General features: G+C 58.0%; 12 protein-coding genes and 1 non-coding gene across 13 annotated transcripts; 6 read left to right on the top strand and 7 right to left on the bottom strand.

The window, feature by feature from the left end:
• Positions 1-2856: 2856 nt before the first annotated feature.
• Positions 2857-3593, top strand: PHYSODRAFT_467899 (hypothetical protein; the record flags this gene model as incomplete). Its single annotated transcript, XM_009516242.1, has 2 exons — positions 2857-2997; positions 3102-3593. 2 exons carry the CDS (start codon positions 2857-2859, stop codon positions 3591-3593), a joined length of 633 nt encoding a protein of 210 aa, XP_009514537.1.
• A 31-nt stretch (positions 3594-3624) lies between these two features.
• On the bottom strand, positions 3625-5108 carry PHYSODRAFT_353392 (hypothetical protein). Its single transcript, XM_009516241.1, has 2 exons — positions 4915-5108; positions 3625-4841 (listed from the first exon to the last, which is right to left on the bottom strand). The coding sequence occupies exons 1-2, from the start codon at positions 4981-4983 to the stop codon at positions 3729-3731; spliced, it is 1182 nt and encodes a 393-aa protein (XP_009514536.1). The 5' UTR covers positions 4984-5108; the 3' UTR covers positions 3625-3728.
• Positions 5109-5618: 510 nt separating this feature from the next.
• Positions 5619-6144, bottom strand: PHYSODRAFT_462926 (hypothetical protein; the record flags this gene model as incomplete). Its single annotated transcript, XM_009516240.1, has 3 exons — positions 5619-5747; positions 5826-5970; positions 6032-6144. Coding segments are annotated over 3 exons (387 nt in total), but the record flags the coding sequence as incomplete, so codon positions are not given.
• Positions 6145-6337: 193 nt separating this feature from the next.
• PHYSODRAFT_358249 (hypothetical protein) lies at positions 6338-8184 on the top strand (the record flags this gene model as incomplete). Its single annotated transcript, XM_009516239.1, has 4 exons — positions 6338-7109; positions 7182-7285; positions 7362-7586; positions 7659-8184. 4 exons carry the CDS (start codon positions 6338-6340, stop codon positions 7893-7895), a joined length of 1338 nt encoding a protein of 445 aa, XP_009514534.1. The 3' UTR covers positions 7896-8184.
• A 258-nt stretch (positions 8185-8442) lies between these two features.
• On the bottom strand, positions 8443-9035 carry PHYSODRAFT_284077 (hypothetical protein). Its single transcript, XM_009516238.1, has one exon. The coding sequence runs from the start codon at positions 9018-9020 to the stop codon at positions 8577-8579; it is 444 nt and encodes a 147-aa protein (XP_009514533.1). The 5' UTR covers positions 9021-9035; the 3' UTR covers positions 8443-8576.
• A 417-nt stretch (positions 9036-9452) lies between these two features.
• Positions 9453-9533, bottom strand: PHYSODRAFT_t6. The gene has a single exon. It is a non-coding gene; the product is annotated as a tRNA-Ser (tRNA).
• Positions 9534-10395: 862 nt separating this feature from the next.
• Positions 10396-11532, top strand: PHYSODRAFT_257610 (hypothetical protein; the record flags this gene model as incomplete). The annotated part of the gene is made up of 1 exon (XM_009516237.1): positions 10396-11532. One exon carries the CDS (start codon positions 10396-10398, stop codon positions 11530-11532), a length of 1137 nt encoding a protein of 378 aa, XP_009514532.1.
• A 717-nt stretch (positions 11533-12249) lies between these two features.
• Positions 12250-14577, bottom strand: PHYSODRAFT_471728 (hypothetical protein; the record flags this gene model as incomplete). The annotated part of the gene is made up of 2 exons (XM_009516236.1): positions 12250-13203; positions 13246-14577. Coding segments are annotated over 2 exons (2286 nt in total), but the record flags the coding sequence as incomplete, so codon positions are not given.
• A 1778-nt stretch (positions 14578-16355) lies between these two features.
• Positions 16356-16762, top strand: PHYSODRAFT_257644 (hypothetical protein; the record flags this gene model as incomplete). Its single annotated transcript, XM_009516235.1, has 2 exons — positions 16356-16395; positions 16455-16762. 2 exons carry the CDS (start codon positions 16356-16358, stop codon positions 16760-16762), a joined length of 348 nt encoding a protein of 115 aa, XP_009514530.1.
• A 167-nt stretch (positions 16763-16929) lies between these two features.
• Positions 16930-18661, bottom strand: PHYSODRAFT_358246 (hypothetical protein; the record flags this gene model as incomplete). The annotated part of the gene is made up of 2 exons (XM_009516234.1): positions 18505-18661; positions 16930-18416 (listed from the first exon to the last, which is right to left on the bottom strand). The coding sequence occupies exons 1-2, from the start codon at positions 18653-18655 to the stop codon at positions 16930-16932; spliced, it is 1638 nt and encodes a 545-aa protein (XP_009514529.1). The 5' UTR covers positions 18656-18661.
• Positions 18662-18891: 230 nt separating this feature from the next.
• Positions 18892-20241, top strand: PHYSODRAFT_321084 (hypothetical protein; the record flags this gene model as incomplete). The annotated part of the gene is made up of 1 exon (XM_009516233.1): positions 18892-20241. One exon carries the CDS (start codon positions 18892-18894, stop codon positions 20239-20241), a length of 1350 nt encoding a protein of 449 aa, XP_009514528.1.
• Positions 20242-20368: 127 nt separating this feature from the next.
• Positions 20369-21834, bottom strand: PHYSODRAFT_467054 (hypothetical protein; the record flags this gene model as incomplete). The annotated part of the gene is made up of 8 exons (XM_009516232.1): positions 20369-20480; positions 20564-20598; positions 20683-20788; positions 20913-21097; positions 21188-21284; positions 21357-21523; positions 21601-21670; positions 21767-21834. 8 exons carry the CDS (start codon positions 21832-21834, stop codon positions 20369-20371), a joined length of 840 nt encoding a protein of 279 aa, XP_009514527.1.
• An 814-nt stretch (positions 21835-22648) lies between these two features.
• On the top strand, positions 22649-25891 carry PHYSODRAFT_470864 (hypothetical protein; the record flags this gene model as incomplete). Its single annotated transcript, XM_009516231.1, has 5 exons — positions 22649-22704; positions 22765-23451; positions 23497-24143; positions 24231-25765; positions 25829-25891. 5 exons carry the CDS (start codon positions 22649-22651, stop codon positions 25889-25891), a joined length of 2988 nt encoding a protein of 995 aa, XP_009514526.1.
• Positions 25892-26025: the final 134 nt, after the last annotated feature.

Here is a 26025-nt window from a genome sequence, read left to right as displayed (position 1 = left end):
GTTATTTTTGCGGCCCTCTCTCGCTTGCTCGGACACTACCGAATAACACAAGTCGACCACATACCAGCAAACGGTGAATGCATCAAAGACATGTAAATTGTAAGCACGTTGTAGACGGGAACCTCTCACTTCTCTAGCAAAGTCTCGTACCTGACGATGTGTTTATCAGTTTCTGCACACAAAGATCCTGCTGGGTTCAACGACAATGAGATTAAGTTGGTTGGGTGGGGCTTTTCATCAAGGAAAATGAGGCGTTCAGCAAGGCGATTTGAAAACGGTGGTTCATCGAGGGCTTTTCTGTAATTGGCGATAAATCAAGTCAAAAAGACCATGCTTACAAATTGCTAGACTTGCTCAGTACCTGCATGCAGCTCTGCGTGCAAATGAGACTTCGAGAGGTAGTTCTGGGACAACGTGCAGATTCTGCGTGGCCTGAGGTCAGATAAGAAAGCGGTGACGCCTGCGCAGAGTTCAGAGACCAAGTGTAAATCGCTGGCATCCACTACATACGCATAGCGGCGTAGATTGTGCTCCATCTAGTCGACATTGACCTCGTCTTCTTCATCGGCGCTGTCGCGCTGGGCCCGATTAGCGGAGCCATGCACTTGTGTCTGGTGGCCTGGTGTTGTCGTCGCCGCCAAGTGCGGGGACGACGGGCCCGCAAATTTAGTATACATTCCAAGGCCAAGTAACCTACGACGCTCTTTGCAAGCAATATATTGCGTGCATATAGTGAGGCTGGTAGACTTGTGTTAAGAGGTCGGCTATTCACGTAGGCTGGTAGCCACCATTACCACCGCTGCGAGTGGGATCCCCCCCCCCCGCCTGACTGATCAAACTACAAACTTGTAATGCGCTGAGCTACATCGAGTACAGGTACTGCCGCCTATAACGAAACAATTTTACGCAGGTTAGTGATACATCCCCAGCCACCATTATACAAGTATGAACAAATAATAACATTGCGGTACGCCTACTAACAAGTAGCCACCGACCAAGTTTCTTACCGTGGGTCTACCGGTCGCGGATTGTGAGTTTAACTGCATGGAATGCCACTCATGCGTCGCACTTCTCCTCGGCATGTGTGCACGCCTGAACAAAACCACTCTGGGCATGCCGCTAGAATACGAAGAATTATGTTTCAACCCCGTAATATGTCATTTCCACTGTTGCTGCTGGTACGAAGCGAGTGAATGCGCTTATAGCGGTGCGTGAAGGCGAGCACAGGTGCGGAATGCAGCGTTGGTTGTCTCCCATGCATCGCCGTGACGTACGAGTGTCCTAGTTTTTCTGGTGTACACTACAAATCGGCAGACTGCCGCTCACAGGAATACATATAATAGCCTCGACTACTCTTGCACAAGTACCTAATAGCGCTCCTCGACCATGCCAGCTCCGACGGCCAGCTCGTGCTCCAGCGACCCGCCAAGATGCACGCCCAATATGTCCTGAACGTTGTAAATGCCGCGGTTTACAGTGAACAGCCGACGCTGCAAGTGGACGGCATACTATACACTATGCCAGGCATAGTAGAGTAGCGTGAAGGCCCCGACGACGGCTGAGGGGGAAGAAGATGGACGGCTTATCGTCAGTTGAGGTACAGCCCGGATGTGGCCGGCATCGGCCAGGATGCCGTCGCAGTACTGGACGTCGCTGCTAATGCAAACTCGATAGATCACCACGGTCTCAGATCTGTTCTCGCCGCGGCTGTCTCGGTGACACGCTTGAGTTCCTAACGGACCGACAGAACGATAATATGGTGAGCGCAACATCAAATTAGAAGTACAGATATACGTTGTTCTACCTTGTATCATAGCAACATATCTAGCAAAAGTGCTTGAGGTCATTGTGTGTTGTGCTGTGACGCACAGCACCCGCTATCGCTCGATCTGTTCCTTGCCATGCTCTCGGAAGAGCAATTGGCGCCGCTTCATTCCCGTTTGTCCAGCCTCGCAGCTCCACGGGTACCCCAAGTCACCCGTGAACGTGTCCAGCATGACCTCCCCAGCCACGGTATTATTATGCGCTGAACGTCTCCGGCAGCATGCCAATAGACGCCTAGGTGCAACGTGATTCAGAGCTACAGCACTAACTAACACGTAAAGAAACTTGATGGACGACCGAAGTCCTCACGGTACACTTCCGTCGTGATGCCCTCGCTGAACCGACTCTGTTATGCAAATCCTCGACGAACCACCCTTTTTTGCGGTCCTTGACGAACCGCCACGATTCAGGTTGGTTTAACGTGGAAAAAAGAGATGTAGATAAGGAACTCACGAGCAAATTGGCACAAAGGTCAATGACCTGTGCAAAATAGCAAGCTGATACCTACAGACAACGACGGATAAATCCGGCACCACTGAATGGCATCCTCCATAGTAAATGTGCCAGAATTCTCTGTCAGGAACGATAGAGATTGTACAAGGCAATGACATAAAATACACGTAACGGAGCATAAAGTACACACAAATTTAGAGAAAGTACTTAAAACCATGTGGATTACAAATGTCAAGTGTAAATCTCGAAGATGATTGGCTATCTGAATTACTTATTGTAAAAAGTACAACATATGTGTGCCGGGTTTTGCGTTGCCGTATTTATCCGTCGTTGTCTGTATCGCCAGCCTCCGTCATTGCCACTTCAGTCCCCAAGTGTTCAAGTACTGCGCTACAGAGCCTTCGTGAAGCTTCTACGGCGTTACCTTCATTAGCGATGTTCTGCGGGGTAGCCACAGTTTCGTAGCTAATACTGCAATTAATGGGAAATTTGACCTTTCCCGTATTAGTACCGGAGCCACCCCCAGTCTTCAACTTCATTTTCAGATACGCAAGCAAGCAAGCAGCAAAGCAGCAGACGATGGCGGCTCTGAGCTCGGCGACCAAGCGCCTGGGGCGGCTGATCCCGCACTCCAGCGTGCTCTTCGTGTGCGACGTGCAGGAGGTCTTCCGCGGGCTGACGTTCCAGCTGCCCACGGTCATCCACGGCACCAACACCATGGTCTGGTAGATCGATATCGCCCTCCCCTCCCCCCCTCCCTCCCTCCCTCCCTGACTGCGGTGCTGACTTGACTCCTATTCGCTCTTGGTGCCGCCTTCCGCCAGGTCTCCGCGGCCAAGCTGCTGAACGTGCCCGTGGTGGTGACGACCCAGTACGGCTCCCGCCTGGGCAGCACCGTGTCCGAGATCTCCAAGAACCTGGAGGACGCGCCGGACGTCAAGGTCTTCGACAAGATGAAGTTCTCGATGCTCGTGCCCGAGGTGGAGCGCCACCTGACGACCAACATGCCGCAGCGCAAGTCCGTGCTGCTCTGCGGCATCGAGACCCACGTGTGCGTGCTGCAGACGTGCCTCGACCTGCTGGATAAGGGCTACGACGTGCACGTCGTCTCGGACGCCGTGTCCAGCTCCACGAGCTACAACCGCTCCATGGCCCTGGAGCGCATACGCCAGTCGGGCGCCTACATCACGTCGGTCGAGTCGGCCATCTTCCAGCTGGCCAACGACGCCGGCAACCCCGAGTTCAAGAGCATCTCCAAGCTCATCAAGGAGCACCTCAAGGTCCAGAACGGCTTCGACACGGGCGCGCGGATCTAAGCACCAGCTCGCGGCACACTGTGTCTTAAGGGAAGGGAAGCATGGGGACAACATGAAGCGTTTGTATGCGTGAGTACTCGTGCATTTGCGTTAATTCATCGACACTACCTTCAGGTTCTGTCTACAGGTTCACCGTCACCCTTGCTTGAAGAAGTCCAGCAGAGTTTTCCTACCGCTGCTGGGACCCGACTTGGACGTGAGTGTCCGAGCCTTTCGTGCACTGTTGGCGGCAGGCTTTGCAGCCGGTCGTGACCTCTTTCTAGACTCGGGGGCGCTTTGCGGTACAGTCTTCGTTGGTGCCGCCTGCACCTCGGGCGACTTTGACGCTTGAACCGACTGCGAGTGCTTCATGACGAGGTCTTTCATCGAGGTAGCGGTAACTTTCGACACCTTGACCGCTGTCGTTGTGGATGACAGGATGTGCGCTGAAGATGAAGACGCATCGGCACTTGAGGGGGCCGTGCCTTCAGCAGCTCTGGTGCGGGTTGCCAACGTCATCCATCGCTGCTCGCCGTTGGTCGAAGGAGCAGTTGGCGGTGCATTTTTCCTGTAGATGTTGACCAAGTTCTGAATCGATGATTCCCGCTCCTGCGCCTGTGCGCGCTTCTTGTTCTCAAGTTGCTGCGCGGTCATAACTGGTGCAGACTTCTTGACTGCTTGCCGAGTCGCCGTCGGGGACAGACCCTGCTGGTCTTCGTCGGAGTCGCCGTTGCGTCCACCATCTCCATCAAGAGTTGGCAACTCGGCCGCGTGATTGACCACTCGTTGACTTGATCGATACCCGCCAGAGTATTGGACCGTTTGCGAGCTTGTAGGACTCTTCGAGAGGTTGCGGAGTGTTCGAGGACACACTTCACCTTGATAAATCTGCTCCACGACCTCACGCGAGCGAATTTGCCCAAGGAAGCTCTTCGTGGAGGTCGCAGCTGCGTGCAGGTCTTGCTGTTGGGCGATGGACGTCAGATCCACTTCGTCTTTGTCTCCAGGTGACGCGATGCCCAGCGATTCCTTTGCGCGCTCGAGGATGTCGGGGAAGCTGTTGTTGTGCTTTTCGCTGATGAGGAACTCGCAACTGCGCTTCTTGGGGTTGAAGACGATGTGGTGGAAGAAGATTGTTTCAGCCTTCAGAAACTGCTGCATGAAGTCGCTGGGGATTTTTGTGCCCGAGCTTGACAGCTTGCTCACTAGCCGCTGGACGCGCAAGTGTGCAGGTGCACCGCGGAAGTTGAAGATGTGCTTCACTGCCGTCTGCCAGAGAACCATTCAGCAAGATTAGTATTTGAGCAAGATACGAGAGAGTAGTCACGGTGGCGGGACGTACTGCAAAGCCCACGTTTGGAAGCGAGTCGATGAAGTCGCAACCAGCCAGAACGCACACTTGGACAAACATCCGCGTGGCTTCCTTCTCCCCCGACGTAAGAAAATGAATTTTGCTCAGCAAAGCGTTAGCTGGAGCAAGTTCAGTAGCAGTAGACACACTATTAGCGCGACATCCGCAAAAGAGCAATCCTGCTGGACGGAGCTGCATACATGTAGCCTTGGCCGAGTTGTTGTGGATAATGGAGCGCGACACAGCCTATCGAGTAGAGGTTCATGCCAAAAGATTATCAGCTTTGGATTTGGTACAAAGCTTCAGTCCACGCTGTTTTCACCTGAGCTGAGCCATTGTCTTCCAGCTTGACGAGGACGGGGCTGGAGACGTTGGCGGTGAGGCAGTAGACCACAACGTCTGAATCCTCCGTCACGATACCCGCAGCCAGCCCCTCTTTGCACATCCACACCATCTAAACAGTGCAACCAGAATTTAGTTTGAATCAGCTCCACTAACGAGTCGACCAAAGTGTGAAACCTCCACGAACCTGTGCATCCGCCTCGAACGGCGCCACGACAAACGGCACCCGCGCCGCTTGCAGCGCTTTCATGACAGTGGAAATGATCTCCGGAGTGATCGACACCGACTGCAGCAACCCATTGAACGCACGTTAGTGTCCATCCAAGCAAGCGATTGTCGTGCAATAGCAGCCCTCCCACCCTCTGAAATAGCTGGTAGGCCTTGTTGACTTCGTCCTGTCGGTCGTTCCCCTGCATCCTCTTGGCTGCGGCCATGGCCTGCAGCGCTCGCTTGCGGTTTTCCTCCTTGTAGCTCTGTCGCTTCTCCTGCGTCGACGACTGCAGCACACGAAGTCAATCTCCGTCCACTCTCTGAGACCGGAATGAAGGCCCAGCTCGAACCTTGAGCGGCAGCCGCTGGCCGTCGAACACGAGGACGACCTTCGCCACGCCGCAGCCGCTCATCATGTCCACCTTGCGCAGCATGTACTGCACGTACTTGTCCGTCTCCCTGCCCGTGGACAGCTCGAACGCGCAGCCGTAGCAGCTGCAGGACGGGCGCCATTAGTTTCGACTCGTACACATACAAAAGTGGACGGCCGACGTACGCCTTGTGCAGCCACGAGAGCGCGTCCACCACGAGCGTCTGGCCCGCGAAGTGCCGCAGGTGCGTGTTGTCCACCGCCTCCGAGAGCGTCCGCAGGAACCCGTCGACGCCCATGCCGCGCTGCGCTGTTCAATTAATGCCCAACTGCTATGTCAGAGCAGGTTTTTGGCGGGAAATTAACTATTATATAAGGGTGTATATACCCTTAAATAGTCCCTTATATAAGGGTACGCGCTCACCAATCCCTCCCTTTAGTGGCTATACAAATTGCTAGAAAACGGTTTCGATTCCCCGAACCGAGACAAGCATGCAGAGCCAAGCCCAAGGCGGCGGCGGCGACGGCGACCTGCCCTCGTCGCTGCCCTCGTACATGCCCGCGTCCTCGCAGGGCGCGCCCGCCGGCCTGCCCTTCGGCTACAACCTGCTGAGCCAGGCCGGCGCCAAGAGCGACGCGGACGCCGCGCAGCGCCAGTGGAAGGCGGCGCCCATGCAGCCGCAGTTCATGTTCGTGGGCGCCGGCGCGCGGCCCGCGGGCGCGGAGACGGCCAAGCCCGGAGGCGGCGCGCAGCCCAGCCCCTCCGAGGGGATGCGCGGCATGTCGTTCCAGGACGGCGGTGGCGGCGGCGCGGCGGGCTTCCAGATGCTGCAGGCGGACGGAAAGGCGCCCACTGCCATTGCTCCCGCGCCCGTGGGGCTCAAGCTCGGGCAGCAGGGCGGCACGCCGGCGTCGCAGATCTCGGCCGCGCAGTTCGCGGCCAGCACGGGCGGCTTGGCCATGGACACGGCGCTGCTGGCGCGCGTGAGCGGCACGGACCCGTCGCTCATGGGCTCGGAGGAGATCAAGCAGATCATGCGCACGCCCGACCTGCTGTCCATCTACCAGAAGCTGCAGGAGGAGGACGACCGCAGACAGAGGCGGCTGGAGCGCAACCGCGCGTCGGCGCGCGTGCGGCGCGAGAAGAAGAAGGGCATGGTGGAGACGTACGAGGCCGAGGTGTCCAAGCTCGAGAGCTCGCTGAATATGCTCAAGAACCACCAGTTCGGCACGGGCAACGCCGACGAGCTGGCCACGGCGCTGCGTACGTGGATCGACCTATTAGATTTGGGAGATCTGGAGTGAGGTTGACGTTCTATCCTTTGACGTTGTGCAGAATACAGCTCGGGAGAACACCTCCGCCACGCGCAGATGTCCAAGGATGCCAAGATGGAGCTGATGGCGCGTATCCTCGGCCAACACTCGCGCAATACAGATGCGGTTAGGCCTGGACTGGCATTGCTGGATACTTGTGTCAATACGGGGGTTAACCAAGTCTGCTGTTGCTTGGCTGCAGATCCGCCGCGCTAATGCTGAAAACCAGGCGCTGATCGCAGTGGCGTCGGACAACTCGGACTTTTCCCAGGCACTGCGTTCGCAGCTGGGCCTTACAGAAGATCAGTGCCGGCGACTGGCAAGTTTGGCGATTCCTGCTAGCGAGGAAGCGCGCAAGCTAGACGCAATTCGGAAGTGCTTCTCCGCGCTGCGAGCGCACGACTGGCTTTACGTTCCTGGCATTGAGGTGAGTCGGATTAATTTGTGCGCTGCTAATTGAGTGCGTTGCAGGTGCCAACTGTTGACCTTTGCTCTGTAGACTATCCTGCATCAATCGCGTAACACGATGACTCCGCACCAGTTCCAGAAGTTCTTATCGTGGTCGGTGGAGAACCGACCGTCAATCGACCAGCTACAGGTGCGCTATGCTCGAATACCGCGTCCCCACTGCAGAAAAGTGCTCACATACGTTTTTTTCTGGCTTATCCAGTTCGTGCCGACTCCGTCTGCCCCAGCGTCTGAGAAGGACCTGACATTTATCTTCTCCGAGGACTAGAAATTCCTCCAATGACGTCGTCAAGTAAACCCAAGAGCCCTCCCCCGAAGCAGCGCGCTACGTGAGCGAGCTCTGGGCTGTAGCCACCTATTTTGCTATTTTGCCTTGCCCGCGTGTAAGGTAAGGTGCCAGTTGCGTGCCTACAACCAGTTCCGTGCCTACTTGTTTTAGCCAATTAGCATCTTCTCCTTGTTAAACTCTCGTAGTCTATTGGTAGATTTTTCCAGCGTCACATGCAATTTCCGGTGTTGAGCCTCCTAGGATTTGCATAGCATACAAAAATGCTATCAAAAAGAGGCAGGAAACTGGCAGCTCACTCCAAATCAACAAGCTTTTCAAAACAATAACAAGAAGTTCTGCAAAATTTACACGGACCAGCGTGAAGTACATAAATTCAGCCCAATCGCGTAGATTTAGCGGGTGCAATCAGATTTCAGAATGGACAATTCAATGAAAAGTTATGCCAAGTTCGAAGGACGGCACGAAACTGGCAGAAGACCTTAGCAACGTCTTCAGCTGTCCTGCCTGGTGCGGGGGCGGACCGCGTAGTAATTAACCGGGCTCTGTATGTAATAGAAGACGAGGAGAGACCGAGCTAGCAAGCTTACAAGCAGGAAGTTGTACTGTATTTTCGCAGCGGTGTCGAACGAGGTCTCTCTCTCCTCTGGGTGCTTGCATCGTTCACATGTCGAGGAAGTTCTGGATGAGCTTGAGGCCGTCCTCCGTGAGAATGCTCTCCGGGTGGAACTGCCAGCCCTCAACCTTGTGCTGCTTGTGCCGCACCCCCATGATCATGTTGGTGCCCTTGACGGTGGCCGTGACTTCGAGCGCGTCGGGCAGCGTCTCGGGCAGCCCCACGAGCGAGTGGTAGCGGATGGCCTTGAACTCGGGCGCCATGCCCTTGAACAGGCCCTTGCCGTCGTGCACCATCACGGACGCCTTGCCGTGCACGATCTCGCCGGCGTGGTCCACCTTGCCGCCGAAGACCTCGAACATGCACTGGTGGCCCAGGCACACGCCCGCGATCGGGATCTGGCCCGCGAACTCGCGGATCACGTCGCACGACACGCCCGCGTCCTTCGGGTAGCCCGGGCCGGGCGAGATCATGATGCGGTCGGGCTTCATCTCGCGGATCTCGTCCAGCGTGATCTGGTCGTTGCGCCGCACCTCCACATGCGCCCCGAGCTGGGCCATGTACTGCGCATCCGAGAGAGAGAGAGGTGGAGGTCAGTCACTTGCTAGAGGCGGAGGCAGACGGAGACGCAGGCGGACCTGGAAGATGTTGTACGTGAACGAGTCGTAGTTGTCGATGAGCAGCACGCGGGTCGTCATGGCTGGCGTTCAATTCGCGGAGTGGCAAAAGGCCGGCTGTCAAATCGCCGCACGTTCTTGTGGAGCCCGTGTTCCGGCCAACAAAAGCCGTGTTCACTCAGTTTTAGGGCACGTAGCACCTTATATAGAGGGAACTGCACCTTTTTATTGCTAAGACCCAGTTACAGACTCGAACACACGTTTGTCAACCGAGGTGGCGTATTATGTTTTGCAAGGGAAAACTATCGACAGCTGTGAGGTTTGAACTCACGCGGGTTACCCCAATGGATTTCAAGTCCATCGCCTTAACCACTCGGCCAAGCTGTCAGTATGACAGGAGAGGTCACAACAAGCATTAGCTAAAATTAAAATACATTGTAGCTTGAATACAGGTTTCGCTTCCACATGCTCTTTCATCGCGTTTGTACGGAGCGTATCCTTGCCGGTGTCAATGAGCAATGCTCGAACAACACTCTTCGTAGCGCAGAGCCACCAGTGGCAACGCTGGAGCTCTCGCGTCGAATACTGCAAACATGTTGATCGTTGCCTTTTCCCCCTAGCTTAGGTGACACCGCTACTTATAAAGGACCTGTGCGGCTATTGCGCTTCTCCGTGACTGCCATCGTCGTCCAATGCATCGTTGATATCCCCACACCCGAACGAAGCTTTACTAAGTCAAAGTTGCGGCTTCATACATGTACATTGGTATTTTGGCTCTAAGCACCGGCACAAACGACATCCGGAGCGTCACGATCGCAGGCAAGCAGCTGAAGTCGCCCCTCGCCCCAGGAGCGAGCAAGCCGCTCCGTTCCACCCGGGGTTGCTCTGGAGCGCCGACCGACAGAAACCCCGTTTTGCTTGGCAAAATCAGATCCGCATTGGCTTCTTTTGAGCAATATGGCCTGCGAACGAAAGCAATGCGACCGAAGCAGTGCCCCCACCACCTTCTGCCCTCTCCGACTCAAAGCTCTCCTGCTCCACTCGCTCGCTCGCTGCGTCGTCCGTTGTCTTCCGAGTTGAAGCAGAGCCTCAAATCTTGCCCCGCTCCGGCCAGCCAAATGACTACCCTGTAGCCAAAACGCTGCTTCCAGGTAAATGCGGCCGCCGGCCATCGATCATCCGCGGCGCTCCATTATTTCGTCGTACAGTACCGGTTCATTTCGCAAGTCCCTCTTACCGTCGCAGCAGCATGTTCCGCCAACTGGTCGCCCGCCACGGCAAGTTCTCCTCGGCCGCGCTGGCCATGGGCGTCGCGGCCACGGGCGCCGCCCTGGGCGCGCAGCAGCAGTCGCAGGCGTCGGTGGCCCTGGCCGAGGACTCGTCCTTCCCGCGGGCCGCGCCCGTGGCCAAGCAGCCCAAGATCAACGGGCTCAAGATCTTCAGCGGCAACGCCAACCACGAGCTGGCCGCCAACGTGGCCAAGCTCGTGGGTGTGCAGCTGGGCAAGATCACGGTCGAGCGCTTCGCGGACGGCGAGGTGAACCTCATGGTGCACGAGAACGTGCGCGGCAAGGACGTGTATATCGTGCAGCCCACGTGCGTGCCCGTGAACGAGAACCTCATGGAGCTGCTGCTCATGGTCAGCACCATGCGCCGCTCCTCGGCGCGCCGCATCACCGCCGTGATCCCGTACTACGGCTACGCGCGCCAGGACCGCAAGATGGCGGCGCGCGTGCCCATTTCCGCCGCCGACGTGGCGCGCCTGCTCGAGGCCATGGGCGTCGACCGCGTCATCGCCGTGGACCTGCACTGCGGCCAGATCCAGGGCTTCTTCGGCCCGCACGTGCCCGTGGACAACCTGGACGGCGGCCTCGTGGGCGTGTCCTACTTCGGCAACCACGAGCTCGTGAACCCCGTGGTGGTGTCGCCCGACGCCGGCGGCGTGGCGCGCGCCAAGAAGTTCCGCGAGTGGCTCGTGGGCAAGTACGGCCTGCCCAACACGGGCCTGGCCATGATCATCAAGCAGCGCATCAAGGCCGGCGAGATCGACCGCATGGACCTCGTGGGCCAGGTCGAGGGCTCGGACTGCATCATCGTCGACGACATGATCGACACGGCCGGCACGCTGTGCAAGGCCGCGCAGCACCTGGCCGACCACGGCGCCCGCAACGTGTACGCCTTCGCGTCGCACGGCCTGTTCAACGGCGCCGCCAACGAACGCATCAAGAAGTCGGCGCTCAAGGAGGTCGTGGTCGTCAACACCACGCCGCTGCCGAAGAGCTGCGAGGGCAACGAGAAGATCGTGCAGCTGGACATCGCCCCGCTCCTGGCGCAGGCCATCCAGAACATCCACGGCAAGAAGTCCGTGTCCCAGCTCTTCCACTAGACGCTCAGAGCAACAGGCAGGCAGACAGACGGATGCGCACGCGATGCGAGGTGAGGTGAAGGGAAGAGAGGCGGCGACGGCATGAGAGACACGACGGGCTCCGATCTCACCATACCCCCGTACCCATGCACATAGTATGTAATTTCGACAAGGTTTCCATGAACCGATCCCAGCTCTGCTCACCCCTCCTCGGGGGAGCACATGCACTCACTGTCTTCATGTTGAAATGCTGGAGTGTATTTATGCAGTTAAAAGTGTCCTTCTCGACAAATGCCCTCTTAAACAGACTCGCTTAACTCGAGTCTCGTAGGATCACAGCCTTAATGATCACTTCGATACAGGTTGGAATTGCCTCGTTTGCATTGCTCGCTTCCAGAGGACTTGATTTGTTGCGATTGCCGTGTCAGCAACCGCCTCGCCGGCTGGTGCCGGCGGTAGGTAGAAAGCTCAGCTCAAACCTTGGCCATCTCACCTTTCATCCCGCACTGAAGAGTTCACGGGCTTGCCGTGTGCCCCCAGCGGGATGGGAACTTCAACGCTTTAGCCTTCCACCCTTGAAGTTGGTGCCTCGTCTCATGATGGTTTTGGCGTGTTCACGACTTACCACAGGGGTGGGTCTCGTCATGGTCGGGCCATTACAATGCGCTGCCACTCGCGTCCGGGAACCTACGAGGTAAAGCACCACAACTGTGAGGACACCACAGCTACAGAGGATGCTTACGTACATGCCACCTCGCACCTGAAGTTCGGGTTCGGCAGGAACTCGTTCCGCACCCACGAGTACGAGATCTGGTGAGCTCGCAGCCACGCTCGCATGGCCACCTTGCGCTCACGCGGACCCACCATGTTAACGATGTGGTCCCGGAACAAGTCGTTCGTAACGACGTATCCGTCGTGCAGACCCGCGTACTGGATGGAGTACGAGTCGTCGTAGTCCTGCGGAGGAGTGGGAATCAACACGCCCTTGTGCACCAAGCGCTCAAGAAGCGCGACGTCGTCAGGGATTTTTGCGGCTGTGAGGACCTCCCCCTGTTCCTCGCGCTCGGCACGCTCGTCATCGGACTGAAGCATGTAGTCTGGGATAAAGGCAACGACGCGGTGCCCCAGCGCTTGGAAGTAGTTCACTGCGAGTTCAATTCCAGCACACGAGAAAACTTTGCCCTTGCCGTGCCTCATGGCAACATTAGGGGCGTCGACAACAATCAACCGGCGTTGATCCTTGCTTGCAGTCAAGCCATCTTGAAAGTCGTCGTTGTCAGCACCAATAGCCATGATCGTTTTGAAGTCAATCTCAAGCTTTCCGGGCGGTGACATCGGGGGCGTCGACTGCGGCGAAGACGAAGACGTGGAGCTGCCTCGACGTACAGGTGGTGATTGTGGCGAGGCAGGGCTTGTTCCAGGACTCGAGTTGTTATTGTTGTAAGCAAGATCGTACTGCTGAATCCAAGAAGGGTGATTCAAGCTGTCTCCTCCGTCGTCAGACACAGTGTCCACATCGCAGTCCTCATCTTCGTAGCCACAAAACTCGCACACGCCCTCTGCAAAAGTGCTCGTATTACTGCACAGGACGCAAAGCCGCCCGTTGAGAACAGGATCAATCGCGAATGGGTCCACAATCGTGGTTGCGATTGCACCACTTGAGGCCAGTTGGGTGATTTTTGACGAACCCGACTTCGTACTTCTAGCAGCACGAGGCTTAGAGGAATTCGCAACCTCCATACAAGAAATTGGCGTTGGTGGCTTTCCCGAAAACACAAATCTCTCACTTAGCGTCATAAATCGCGTCGCACGCAGCACCAAACGTTCTTCTTCCGTCAGCTGTCGAGAGGAATTCTTTTCTGGTGTCAGCTCTTCAGGAAAGCGGGCCAGGAGGGCCTTTTCGTACGGCAGAAACCCATTCATCTCACGATCCTCGGGCAACACGGCGCTCGACAGGTCATCGTCCCACTTCCTCGCACAGCATAGACCGCGCTCGATGAACCCATTAGCGGACAAGGTGTGAAATAGGGCGATACAATGCTCTTGCAAGGCCGCAGCACCCGGATTCAACTTGAGCAGAAGCTTTTGGTGCAATTGCAGCCAGTCCAGGTAAACGTTCACTGCTGGCAACAGAGCATTCGCAAAGTACTTGGTGCGAGTGGATTCCGCCGACGCAGACAGCAAGGCAACTAGCTTCAAAAGCACACATGACACCATCACGTTACCGGCTTCAAGAGCTTTTTGTGTACGCTCGCTTCCTGCCCCAGCTTTGAAAGCCTCGTCGAACGACTCGCGACTCAATTTCTCCTCAATAACATGTTGGGTGCTGTGAGTGAGTACGATTGTCAAGCAGACAGCGTGTGTTAGCAATGACGACAGTTTCTCGAGAAGAGAGCCGTCGATCGGCATCGACTCGTCCTGTTGGTCGCAGACATCCAGGAGGTGGCCGAGTGCAGCCAGCGAACGCTTCAAGGCTTCACCCCAGTCCGACTTGGAATCTTTCCCTGTCAGTAGCATGCGCAAGCACGAAAGCACACGCGCAGAGTACGCCTCCATCGCCTCGCAACTCGGAGATCCCGACACTTGTTGCTGGGCCTGCAGCTGCTTGTCCGCGGTCCTCCCGCGTTGCAATACGTGGAGCAGGTTGCTGCTGTTACCGAAGGGGCTCTCACACACGAGGCTGCGCGCGTACAGGTAAGCTCCATCGACCAGCTTCCCCTCAAGAACTGCCAGCAGGCCCATTTGGTTGTACACTTTGCCGCTCGACGGGGCCACTTCCAGCGCGCGCTGGTAGTATGCCCTCGCCGCAGACCAATCCCGACTCTCACCTTTCTGAAGTCGGTTCTGTTGGTACCGAGCGACATCACCCAGCGCCACTAGCGCCAATTGCAACGAGTGCTTCAGTCCGTCCAAATGCTCCGGCAGGCGGTTCGGTCGGCGCAGCGAGGCCTGCAGCTGGTCGACGAGACTCGAGTAGAACTTGGAGCAGGACGTCAGCACGAACGGCGACTGGTTCTTCTCGATCTCTCGGTACCAGCTCCGCCACAGCCGCTCACTGATGCTCTGTCAAGACACGCAACGTCGCGCATGGTTAAGGCACTGGCAGCACTCAGTCTGTCGTGTACTGCAGCCTGCGTACCAGTCTCTTGGCAGTCTTCGGGTACGCGTTGATCAGCTCCACGCACGTGCGACGCAGAGCTGCACGCGCCGACTCGGCCCCATCCTGCATCTCGCTGCAGTAGTACAGCAGTATACAGATAGCCCAACAATAGCATGAGTCACTGGTTGATACAGTATTTCTCCTCCTTTGCCTCCGGCCACTCGCCTGCAGCTCTTGAGCTGTTGCTCCCACGTGGTGAGTCGCTGCACCAGCACCTGCGCGTCCTCCACGGGCGCGCGAGGCGGCCCAGGCACAGGAGGCGGCGCGCGAGGCAGCGGCGGCGGCGTCTTGCGGCTGGCTCCGTCGCTCTTGGGCCTGTACAGCGTCTTCCCGCCGCCGCCGCTGCTGCTGCGACGAGGAGGCTTGGGGCTCGGCTTCTTGGTGGCGACGACCAGCGGCTCGGAGCTCCCGCGGCGGTCCAGCAGCCGCGCCGGCGCCGGCGCGGGGCTCGGCCGCTGCATGGGCCGATACTGCATCGCCATGCTTTGCGCTCGGCTGTTTCGGAGAACCTTTGACGTCAAAAACTGGAGGCTGTACCGAATAAGCGGTACCCTCTCCATCCACACTTCCGCGGAGATGGATCGCAGCCGAGCCCCGCGCAGTGCGAGTCGCTCTCCGCGCCGCCGCCGCCGCAGCCGGAGCTTCAGTCGCAGCCCCAGCCGGAGCGACGACCGCAGCCGCAGTCGCAGCGTCGTGGACCGCCAGGCGCAGTCGGCAGCGTCCAGCAAGGCCGGGAGCCGCTCCCGCCGCGGTGGTGGCCGCTACCACCAGCGCAAACGCAGCGCCAGCGCCAGCCGCGAACGCCACCAGACGAGGGGCAGAGACGCCGGCAGCAGCGCTCGCAGACGCAGCAGGAGGAGCCGGAGCAGGAGCGTCGATGCGCGCCGCAGTCGGGACTCGGGCCGTCGCCAGCGCAGCCTCAGTCCACGACGTCGGAGCCACAGCCCAGCCCGCGGGCGCTCCTCCAAAACCCACCAGCGCAGTCGCAGCCCAAGACGTCGGAGTCCGAGTCCGCGCAGATACAAGCCCGCGCAGCGTCGTCGAAGCCCCAGTCCACGTCGACGCAGTCCCAGTCCGCGACGCAGAAGCCCGAAACGGAGCCGAAGCCCGCGCCGCCGAAGCGTCAGCACACGCCGCCGCAGTGCCAGCTCCAGGGGTCGCAGCGCCACTCCAGAACGTCGTAGTCCGAGTCCACGGCGACGTACTCCCAGCCCGCGTCGCAGCCCTACGCCGAGACGACGCAGCCCCAGCCCGCGTCGTCGAAGCACCAGCTCACGTCGCCGTAGTCGCAGCCTACGCCGCTATAATCGTGAAGATCGGAGAAGCCGATCACGGTCGGATTCCCGACAACGTCGAAGTGAAGATGCGGCGTCGCGATCGGGGTCATCGCGCGAGCGCAGCAGTAGCCACCACAACGACAGACGGTCTGCAGACCCACCGGCCAGCAAGCAGACCCCTGCTACAGCTCCCTCTTCTCCGGGCGACGCTCCGCCAAAAGCCAAGGCCGCTGATTCTACGGAGGACAAGGGCCGCGATGGACAGCAGACCGTAACTGAGCCTGTTAAGGAGGGCAAAGCTTCGGGTGAGCAACGGCACAAGAATGGGAACCACGATGGCTACAAGAGCGGCAGCAATGCTCACGGTTATAAGCAACACCCCCACGCCCGCCACCCGATTTATCACGATGCGCGCGCTCCTTCGTCTTCTCCTGCTACGCATGGCTCGTCAACGCCGGCCAAGTCGGTCACAATCTCGGACCGAGTGACGATCTCATCTCCACGAGGCGGTCATAGCAGTACGTCAACGCCCACGAGGTCCTCTGGTGGGATCAGTAACCACCACACTTTCTCGCCTGTTGTGAACCCCATCCTGGAGAAGAAGCGCGAGGCGCAGCGTGAAAGCCACCGCGCGTACCTGAAGAGCAACAGCGACTACAACCGAGCTGAGATCAAGTACTTATCGATCGAGTCCGAGATCCGCCTGGCCGAGTTCTGGCTGGATATCGTCACCAAGAATTTGGAGGACGTGGGCAAGCGCATTGAGGTGCACGACTGGAACTTCCAGAAGATCACAGGGCAGAGTGACGCGTAAGAGAGCAATAACAGGTTGTTAATAATGATAGCTGATTTTCGTATACATTAGGAGGACACTCTCCTCGGGGAGGGGCGATCACGGAGAAACATGCAAGGACACGAAACCAAAAGTTCGGGGTCTGCTCCGTCTTCGTCTCGGTCGCCTTTGAGTTCTGCATAAGTTTTCTACCGATTCTGCAACACCTCCAGGATAAGGTCACGCGATAGACTGGCGAAGCCGTCGGATTTTGTGACCATGTCGAAGTTGAGCACCATGTACGACAGACAGATCTCGCGCAGGCGGTACGAGTGCAGGTCGTCAGCGCTCTGGAACAGCGCGGCCGCGTTTTCAACGTTGATGTTCTTCTGGACAATGATCTCGCACAGGCCCTTGAGGCGGTCCAGCGTGTACAGATCGGCAGCGGCGTACAGCTCCAGCGCCATCTCCGCGCCGACGTTGATCGAGTCCACATAAATATACTCCAGTAGCGCCAGGAACACGGGTACTCGAGTGTGCATGAGCGGGATCTCCTGCTCGTGAGACTCGCGCATGCCGGACGAGAACATTGCGCGGAAGTGGTCACTGCGAGCGGCCAAAATGGCACGATGGGAGTGGACAGCGCGTCCTTCAATCAGGAATGTGACGTCCGAGAACTCGGCGCTGTCGATGAGCTGGCGCATGTCTCCAACGTACGAAGATGTCAGCATAGAGGCTCGTAGCATCGCCACGGGGTCCACGAGTGCAACCGTGTGTTCGTTGTAAGAAGCAACGCTGATCACGCGTTTCCCCTCCAGTACATCCACCAGCTTGGGCAAAGTCACCTTGGTCGTGTCGTTATGCCCCAGCTTGCCATGATCTCCGTTTCCCCACGTATACACCTCGCCCGTATCCGTGAGCGCGACCGTATGGCTCCATCCGCACGTGATCTGCACTACCAGCTTCTCGACGAGACTCTCCACACGCGTGGGGACAGTTTTGTTCACCTTGTCGCCGTGTCCGAGCTGGCCGTGCTCTCCTCCACCCCACGTATATACTTCTCCCGTCTCAGTAACCGCTGCTGTGTGGAAGCCTCCGCAGGCCACCTGCTTGACGCGCTTGCCCGCCAAGGCCTCCACAAAACGAGCCACGGGTTGATTGCGCTCCGAATTGTGTCCCAGCCGGCCGAACTTGCCCTCTCCAAAGGTGAAAACCTCTCCGAACTCGCTCAGCGCGGCCGTGTGGAAGCCGCAGGCCGAGATCTGGACAATGTTCTTGCCCCGTAACTCCTCCACCGGGCAGGGCAGATACTGGTGGCCCTCCGTGTCTCCATGGCCCGACACGCCGTTCTCCTTGTCGCCCCACGTGTACACGTCCTTGTTCTCCAGCAGCACCACAGTGTGGCGACTGCCGCAGGCCACCTGGCGCACCTGCATGCCCTTGAGCGTCTCCACGAGGAAGGGCGTCGAGTGGCCCGTCTCGTTGCCGTGGCCCAGCTTGCCGTACATGCCGCCGCCCCACGTGTACAGGTCGCCCGAGACTGTGACGGCGGCCGTGTGGTAGCTGCCGCACGTGACCTGGCGGATATTCTTGCCGCGCAGCTCCTCCACCAGTCGCGGCACGAACTTCCAGCCGTTGTCGCCGTGGCCGAGGCGGCCGTCGTCCCCGCGGCCCCACGTGTACACCTCTCCTTCGTCTGTCGATAGCCACGCAGTCACTCAGTTAGCTCCACGCGATCTAGATTCTTCCATGGGGGAAGTGCAACTTGGCGGTTGCCTGCTGACCTGTGAGCACGACGGTGTGGCCGCTGCCGCACGCGATCTGCACGATGCGGCGCTCGGCCAGCGCGTCGATGGGCACGGGGCGGTGCTGGTCGCTCGTGTCCCCGAGCCCGAGCTGGCCGTCCTCGCCGCGGCCCCAGCTGTACACGGTCATGGCGGCGCTGCTGCTCTCTGATGCTCCGGTTGGAGACTGAGGCGGCGCCTTCTGAGCACGTTCGACCGCTTGTGTCGAAGGCTAGCGACACAAGCTGCACCACCGACTGTAGGCTAGCGTCACCACTGTCGTCCCGACGGCACATCAACTCAGGTCCCATACTGAGCGCAAGTGAAACGGAGAGGAGCAAAAAATTCGACCCGAGTGTAGCCATCTCGGCGCGCTTCAACTTGCGAATGGCCGGCGACAAGGTCGAGAGCACCCGTGGCAGCAGCGCCACTGCCGACGTCCGATGGCACGCGCGGCTGGCGGCGCTGCTAGCAGCCTCGGGCAGGCACGAGAGCGCGGCCTCGCACTTCCGTCGGGCGCTGCAAGGACTGCAGCAGGAGGGCGACGCAGGTCCCGAGGAGGACGCGCAGAGGCGGCGCCAGCGCCTCCAGTGGCAGTTCGAGCTCGCGGCGGTCGAAATTAAGCGCGGCCGCCGCCAAGACGCCATCGGCCTGTACGAGGAGATCCTACAGACCGATCCTGGGTGCGTGGAGGCGCAGGTTAATTTGGCGGCGCAGTTGGCCATCGCAGATGCGACGCGGCTGGAGGACGCGCTGCAGCTTTGCGAGCAGGCGCTGGCGCTGCGCCCGGACTTCGCCGAGGCGCATTACAACCGCAATATGTTGCTGCGAAGACTGGGGCACCAGCAGGAAGCGATCGCCTTGTATTGGGGGTATCTAGTACGCGATCTTGGAGCGAATGCTATCCGCGAGACGATGCCCGACGAGCTGGCGCGAGCCGTTCTGCCTTTCGATGATCGGAGTGGGGATCGGAGAGCGGATAAGCCGAGTGTCGTGCCTAGCGAAGACACGACGTGCAACCAAGAAAACAACGGGGATGGAGTTACTGTTGTCTGTGTGAAGTGGGGCGTCAAGTATGGCCCCCAGTACGTGAACAAGCTCTACAATTCCGTTGCGCGGCACTGCGGAGGGCTGCAGATGACATTTGTGTGCTTGACGGATAACTCGGATGGCATAGATCTCCATGGGAACCTGCATATCCTGCCGTTGGGCGGCGGCTGGAAGGGGTGGTGGAATAAATGCCAGCTATTCTCCAGCGACATGTCTGCAAAACTGCGTGAGCTGGGTCATTCGCGGTGTCTCTTTATGGACCTCGACACTGTAATTGTTGGCAGCCTGGTGGATTTACTGGCGTGGACTCCTCCGGTCGGTGTGCTTGCGTTATTGAAGACGGACGAGATGGCCAACGAGCAGCGCGCAGGAGGCTTCAACAGCAGCATCATGGCGTGGCGCAACGATAGTGACGACGAAGTAGGGTCGCTTCAATTCGTTTACAGTTTCCTGCACTCACACTTCACAGCAGTCACCAAGTACATTTACAAGTTCGACCACTGGCTGGAGATGGCACTTCCTGAGGCGAGTTTTCTTGAGGAAAAGTTTCCGGACCAGATCGTCGAATATCGCAGTCTAGATGACAGCGCAGTTACACCACCACCAGGTGCAATCATTGTATGCTTTCCGCTGCTTCCAAAGCCTCATCAGGCCACCGCAATGTGGCTTGCACACCATTGGGTCTAGCAGATGAGGGAGTTAAGGCATGAAATGGACAACCCAAGTGGACCCTTGCTGCTGTCTATTCATCACGAACAACTCGTCATTTGTCTACTTTCAGGGTCCACTAACCGTTGAACAGGATGCGTGCAGTTTAGTTCTCGTCATCAGCCACGTCCACAGACAACAGTGACGAGTGTCCGTTGTCATTGCGAGCGTGAGCTAGCTTAGCCAACTTCTCGTCCAGCGCCTTCATCGCACGCGCTCTACATAACGCAGAAACAAGGCAAACGTGAGTTCTTACCGCGCGAACCTCATTGCTTACTGGGACCGTCACTTTAGCACTCACTTTCGACGCTCAGCGATCGGGTCATTCTTGATCTCCTGCAGCACCGATACAAGAAATACGAAATATCGCCATCAGTTATACGAACTCTCGAACCAGAACACTGAAACTCGACATCATACCGTAAGGATTGGGAGCATTTTGGGCTTCTGCGCAGTCCGCTTCTTGAAGAATCCGCAGAGCTTGACCACGCTGAAGCAGAAGTTTGCGAGGGGTCCAACAAGCGGTCTGATACAGCACAGCGCGTGCAGCAGTGTTAAGATCAACATCACCAGTCGCAGGAGACGCTCATCGAAAGACCACGTACGTGCAGAAGTCAGGAAGCAACACCACCAGCGCGAACTCGTCCGACACGTCCCCAACAGTCTGGTCGCGGTTCTTGTTGAGGAAGCGCAGGTAGTACCACCCAAAGTAGCCTCCCAGAACCGAGAAGGGCCCAGCACTCAGTAGCATGAGGCTAACCGACGGGACAGCTGAGAAGGCCATGCCGGCCATAGTGCAGAACGTGAAAACGGTACTCGCCACCAGCGGATAGAACTGAACGAAACGACAAAGCAATAAACATGAGTGCGCATTAAGAAACATTGTCGAAGCAGCGCCTCAAATACAACGTACTCGAAGAGGGACACCCGGGAACAACGGTGCGGTTGCAAATGGCGCCGGCTTCATGAAGGCCACCAGCAACGCGGTGATTCCACCCGTGAAGCCCGAGAAACTCGCCTCCCTGCAACATCAAAAAAGATCGGTCAGTCTCAATAACCCTCCTTCTCTCCAACCAGAAATCTCGCTAACATACAGGTAGACGGGGTTCCGGAAGATGATGTACAGCACGAAGAGGTTCACGAACAGCACGACCGCCGCCGCAGTGTTGGCAAACAACAGCAGACGCACGAGGTTGAGAGCGCCGAGATCAGGCTCCACCCGCTTCGCCAGTCCAAAGGCCAGCGGCAGGACGAACGCCAGCTACAGCGACACCAAGAGAGAAGAAACGCGTCAGCCCTGGTTCAGCAGCACCCACAGCACCGATCCACCTCGCTCACCTGGACGAGGTACGGGTGGTAGAAGCCGGCGGTGATGTAGACCCACGGCCGGATGTGGCGCAGAATCACACTGCGCAGCAACAACGACACAGAAACCTAGAGTTACTACAAGATCCTCTCGCCTCAGAGACAGCAACTGCAGCTCGTGACTCACTCTGCAACGGACAGCGCCAGCACCCCGCCCTTCTCCTCCGCGGGGGTGAACACCGCGCCGATGAGCCACAGCAGCAGCATGCTCAGCACCAAGCCGACAGACACCGGGAGCTGCGCGGCACCGCGGCGGCAAGCAACAAAGAACAAGAGCACAATAGCGTCTTCGTCAGCGCCCACTCTACTACAGCACGCGCGCACGCAATGCACTCGCTCCTCTACTTAGTAGGCGGCGCACCGCACCCGCATGGAAGTCGCGTCGCCACGTAGCAGTAACAGAGAGCGTTGAGGCTCAGCCGCGCCGTCTTTCAGTGTGAACGCACGTTCTGCGTGAAGCCATCGGCCAGTTGTCGGACGTCGGACGCCGGCTATCGTTTTCGTACTTAATGCGAGTGCGCACTCGGCAGCTTCAAAGAGCAACCAAGACAAGATGCCGCATCCAGACGAGGTGCCGCCGCCGCCGCCGCCGCCGCCTCCTCCTCCTCCGCCGCCGCCGCCGACGGACGCCCGCAGCCGCTCGATGGCCTCCACGTCGGCGGCTGCTGGACCTCTCCGCGTCGGCGGCCGCGCGCCGACCTTCAGCGAGCTGCGCGCGGGCGGCCTCTCGTCGTCGCGCTCCTCCAGTGGCTTCCCGTCCTCTGCGCTGCACGTCGCGACGGACGCCCCGAAGGACGACGACCCGCTGTCGCCCCGGACGCGCCTGGAGATGGAGAAGCAGCGCCAGCAGCTGGCGGCGGCCAAGAGCTCGGCGGCGTTCAACACGAGCGGCGCCAACACGAGCAACACGACGCCCACCAACCACAGCAGCACGCGCAGCACGCCGCGCTCCGCGTCCTTCTACAGTGTCAGCAGCAGCCTCGAGTTCAACCCGGCCACGCAACTGTCACCGCACAGGGCCATGCTCAGTCGCGTGGACAGTCTGCTGGGCTCGCAGCCCGGCGCCTCCGTCTCCTCGTCGCAGTACGGCGCCAGCTTCGGCGCGCACTCCATGTACTCTGCAGCCACTAGCAGCAGCACGTCGCCGCTGATGATGTCGTCGAGCGCGCGGCCGTTCCAGCGAGGCGAGGAGCAGAAGGAGCCGTCCAGTTGCGGGGCGGAGATTCTCTACAACTCGCCCGTCAGACTGCGGCTCAGCAGTCGGCAGTGCCTCAGGATTTCGGCGGTGAAGGACAGCGGCCAGCACCACCAGACAGCGTCGCACTTGCCGCCCAGACCCACAGGCCCTGGAGCAGCAACAACAGCAGCAGCAGCAGCAGGTTCATCCGAGGGAATCGCTCGGACGCGGCCGTCGACGTTGGCGCAGATCGACGTGAGTGGAGACGGATTGGATGGAGACGACGACCAGATCTTCGTGCTGCAGAACACGGCACTGCGCTCGGACTGCGCGGCGGTGCATTACTCGGACGTTGTGTCGCTCTACTGCGTGGGCGGGAGCTGCAAAGGGCAGTTTCTGTCGGTGGACGCTGCCACGCAGACGCTGACGACGAAGAAGGGACCAGTGATATCCAACAGCGAGAAGTGGAGGCTCATGAACCCTGCCGCTGACGGCCGCGAGGACTTCGTTGGGGGCAACCAGGATTCGTTCGTGTCTGTGGATGCCGCGAGCAGGTTGTGGGGCCAGCAAAAAGCGATTGCAACCAGCGATCGAGTCATGCTCAAGATGAACACAGCCGACCTCTACCTCTCCGTGCGTCCAAGTCGGTATAGCCACGAGGATTCCTCGAATGCTGCAACAGTTGAGCTTAGCAAAGAAAACGATGGCATCAACGATACACTGCAGGTGTGGAAGGTGACCAAGTCGAACCTGCCCTACGACCCTGAATGGAATCGCGAGCGTCCGTACTTGACCGGCGAAGCTTTTGTTCAACCGCAAGCCAAGAGACATCAAGCTGCAGATGACGGTGGTCTGAACCTGGCTCCGTTGTCCACGTATCCACCGTCGGTTCAAGAATCGATTATTGTGGACGAGTTGCTGTACGTCCTTCTCGGTGTGGAAGGTCGCTATATCAAACTGGCAGTCACGGAGACTCACGGCGTGGATACCGCAAAGTCAACACGCTCGCTCAAGTTCGGTCTCAATCAACCTGGCATGGATCCGTCATTGCTAACCTTGGCATCCCGGTGCCTGCCATTGGGCGAGTTCTACCTGAAGTTGACCCTCTACATTGAACAGTTTTCTCGTTATGAGTACGGTCAAGTGAGCCACGCGCTTTGTGCAGCATTGAAGACTCTCGTGAAGGAGTATAAGATTATGGTGGGACAACTCGAGCACCAGGCACGATGTGGGGCAACGGGTATGGATGGAGCTACGCCCTACACCATCCAGAAGTTGTGGTATCACGTGCAGCCAAGCTTACGAACGTTGGAGATGCTGAGTTTGCTCGTGGATGCTTGTCGTAAAACCATCGGTGGTGGATCGCTACTCACGGAGATTCAGCGCATCATGTCCTCATTGGCTGGCGACTCGAACGCGCGAAAAGTGTTTTCCTTCCTGATGGAGCGCGCCAGTGTGCCGTATCTGAAGATGGTGGAGCGGTGGATTTATCATGGAGATCTTGTTGATCCGTACGACGAATTCATGATCCGGCGAGATGAACAGGTGAGCAAAGAGGATGTTCAAGACAACCCTTACTCCACGTATTGGCAGAGCCGCTATACAGTACGTGAGTCGCAAGTGCCTCTCTTTCTTACTCGAGTCGCGCAAAAGATTTTGACTGCGGGCAAGTACCTGAATGTCTTTCGCACATGCAACCGTCAAGTGGATTGCCCGTTTGCTGGAGAGATCGTGTATTCCTCGAGTGAATCGGTGTACGAGGAGCTGATCGACAAGGCTCACGCATTTGCGAGTCGGACACTATTGGATCTGTTTGTGCGCGAGAACGACCTGCAAAACCGCCTTATCTCGTTGAAGCACTACTTCCTCATGGACCAAGGAGATTTTTTTGTTGATTTCATGGACGTGGCTGAGGAAGAGCTGAAACTGCGAGCTGATAAGTTGTCTCTCCCCAGATTGGAGTCGCTGCTTCATTTGTCGCTCCAGACTTCCACATGCTCTTCGGACCCGTACAAGGATGATCTACAGTGCTTCTTGTCGCCGCACAATCTTATCTCTCACATGGAGGCCATTCATCAACGAGCCCAAAAACGAGTTCGAGACTCGCTGACGACGTTCGAGTCTTCGTCCATTGGTCACCCAGGCTATAAGGTGATCGATGCGTTCACACTCGACTACAACGTGAAGTGGCCGCTGTCGCTCGTGATCTCTTGCGGGGCGCTGACCAAGTACCAAATGATTTTCCGTCACATTTTCTTTTGCAAGCACGTGGAGCGCCAGCTCTGCGACGCCTGGCTTAACCACCAGGCGACAAAGGAGCTTTCACTGCGTTCAGCGCTCGGTCCGTCGTTTTGTTTGAGACAGCGCATGCTGCACTTCCAGCAAAATTTTGTCTATTACATGATGTTCGAGGTGATTTCGCCGCGGTGGCACGACTTCCAGCAGCAGTTCGCGACTGCGGAAACGGTGGACGACATTCTGGAGTTCCAGGGCGAGTTTCTCGATATCTGCCTGAAGGAGTGTCTGCTGACGGACCCCGACCTCCTGCGCGTGCTGACGAAGCTCATGACCGTGTGCATGACCTTCGCGAACAGCATCGAGAGGTTCACGCGGCCGTATTTCTTGGATGAAGAGACCATCAAGGCTGAGCGCGAGGCTGAGCGCGACCGCCGGGCGGAGAAACGAGCGCGCGAAGAAGCGGAAGTCGCCCTGGCGAGCTACCAGCGGCAGAAGGGAACCTTTGGCGGCAAGAAGAAAGGTGGCGTATTGAGGCGGCGTCAGTCCTCCCAGGTTGATATGCGGCGAACGCGCATCAAGGAGCTGTCTGACGATGTGGAGCGCGCACTGACCGAAGGCGACAAAGAGAACCCTTTCGTGCGCATGACGAACGACTTGGAGAATCAGTTTGACTCACTGCTCGGCGAGTTCATGCAGCAGCTGCTGCGACGATCGTTGCTGCAGGTACGGAGCCGTGCTTTACATCTCGCTTATGGCTACCCCTTTCTAACCATCTCTGTTTGATAGCAAAACTCGCATCTCTCAAACTTGTGCACGCGACTTGACTACAACGGCTTCTACACCAAGTAGTGCGCAGTCTTCCGCTGCCTTGGCGCTCTTCCAGGCATCCAGGAAGGTTTGGGGCTATTCTGCTGCTGCGTGAAAGGTCGCGCCTGAAGATCCTGAATCAAAATCTTTTCATTGCACTGTTTGATGTACAAGCG

This window comes from Phytophthora sojae (assembly GCF_000149755.1).
Source record: "Phytophthora sojae unplaced genomic scaffold PHYSOscaffold_1, whole genome shotgun sequence".
NCBI classification, from domain to species: Eukaryota; Oomycota; class Peronosporomycetes; order Peronosporales; family Peronosporaceae; genus Phytophthora; species Phytophthora sojae.
Note: the sequence above shows the minus strand (reverse complement) of the source record. Positions and strands in the feature narration are given on the sequence as shown.

What these genes read in the sequence shown, in the direction of transcription:
- PHYSODRAFT_353392 (XM_009516241.1), bottom strand. Translation starts at nt 4,983, where the DNA reads ATGTTTGTCCAAGTGTGCGTTCTGGCTGGTTGCGACTTCATCGACTCG. An exon ending in TTCCAAACGTGGGCTTTGCA is followed by an intron (nt 4,842 to 4,914) that starts GTACGTCCCGCC and finishes GTTCTCTGGCAG; the next exon opens with ACGGCAGTGAAGCACATCTT.
- PHYSODRAFT_284077 (XM_009516238.1), bottom strand. Translation starts at nt 9,020, where the DNA reads ATGAAGCCCGACCGCATCATGATCTCGCCCGGCCCGGGCTACCCGAAG.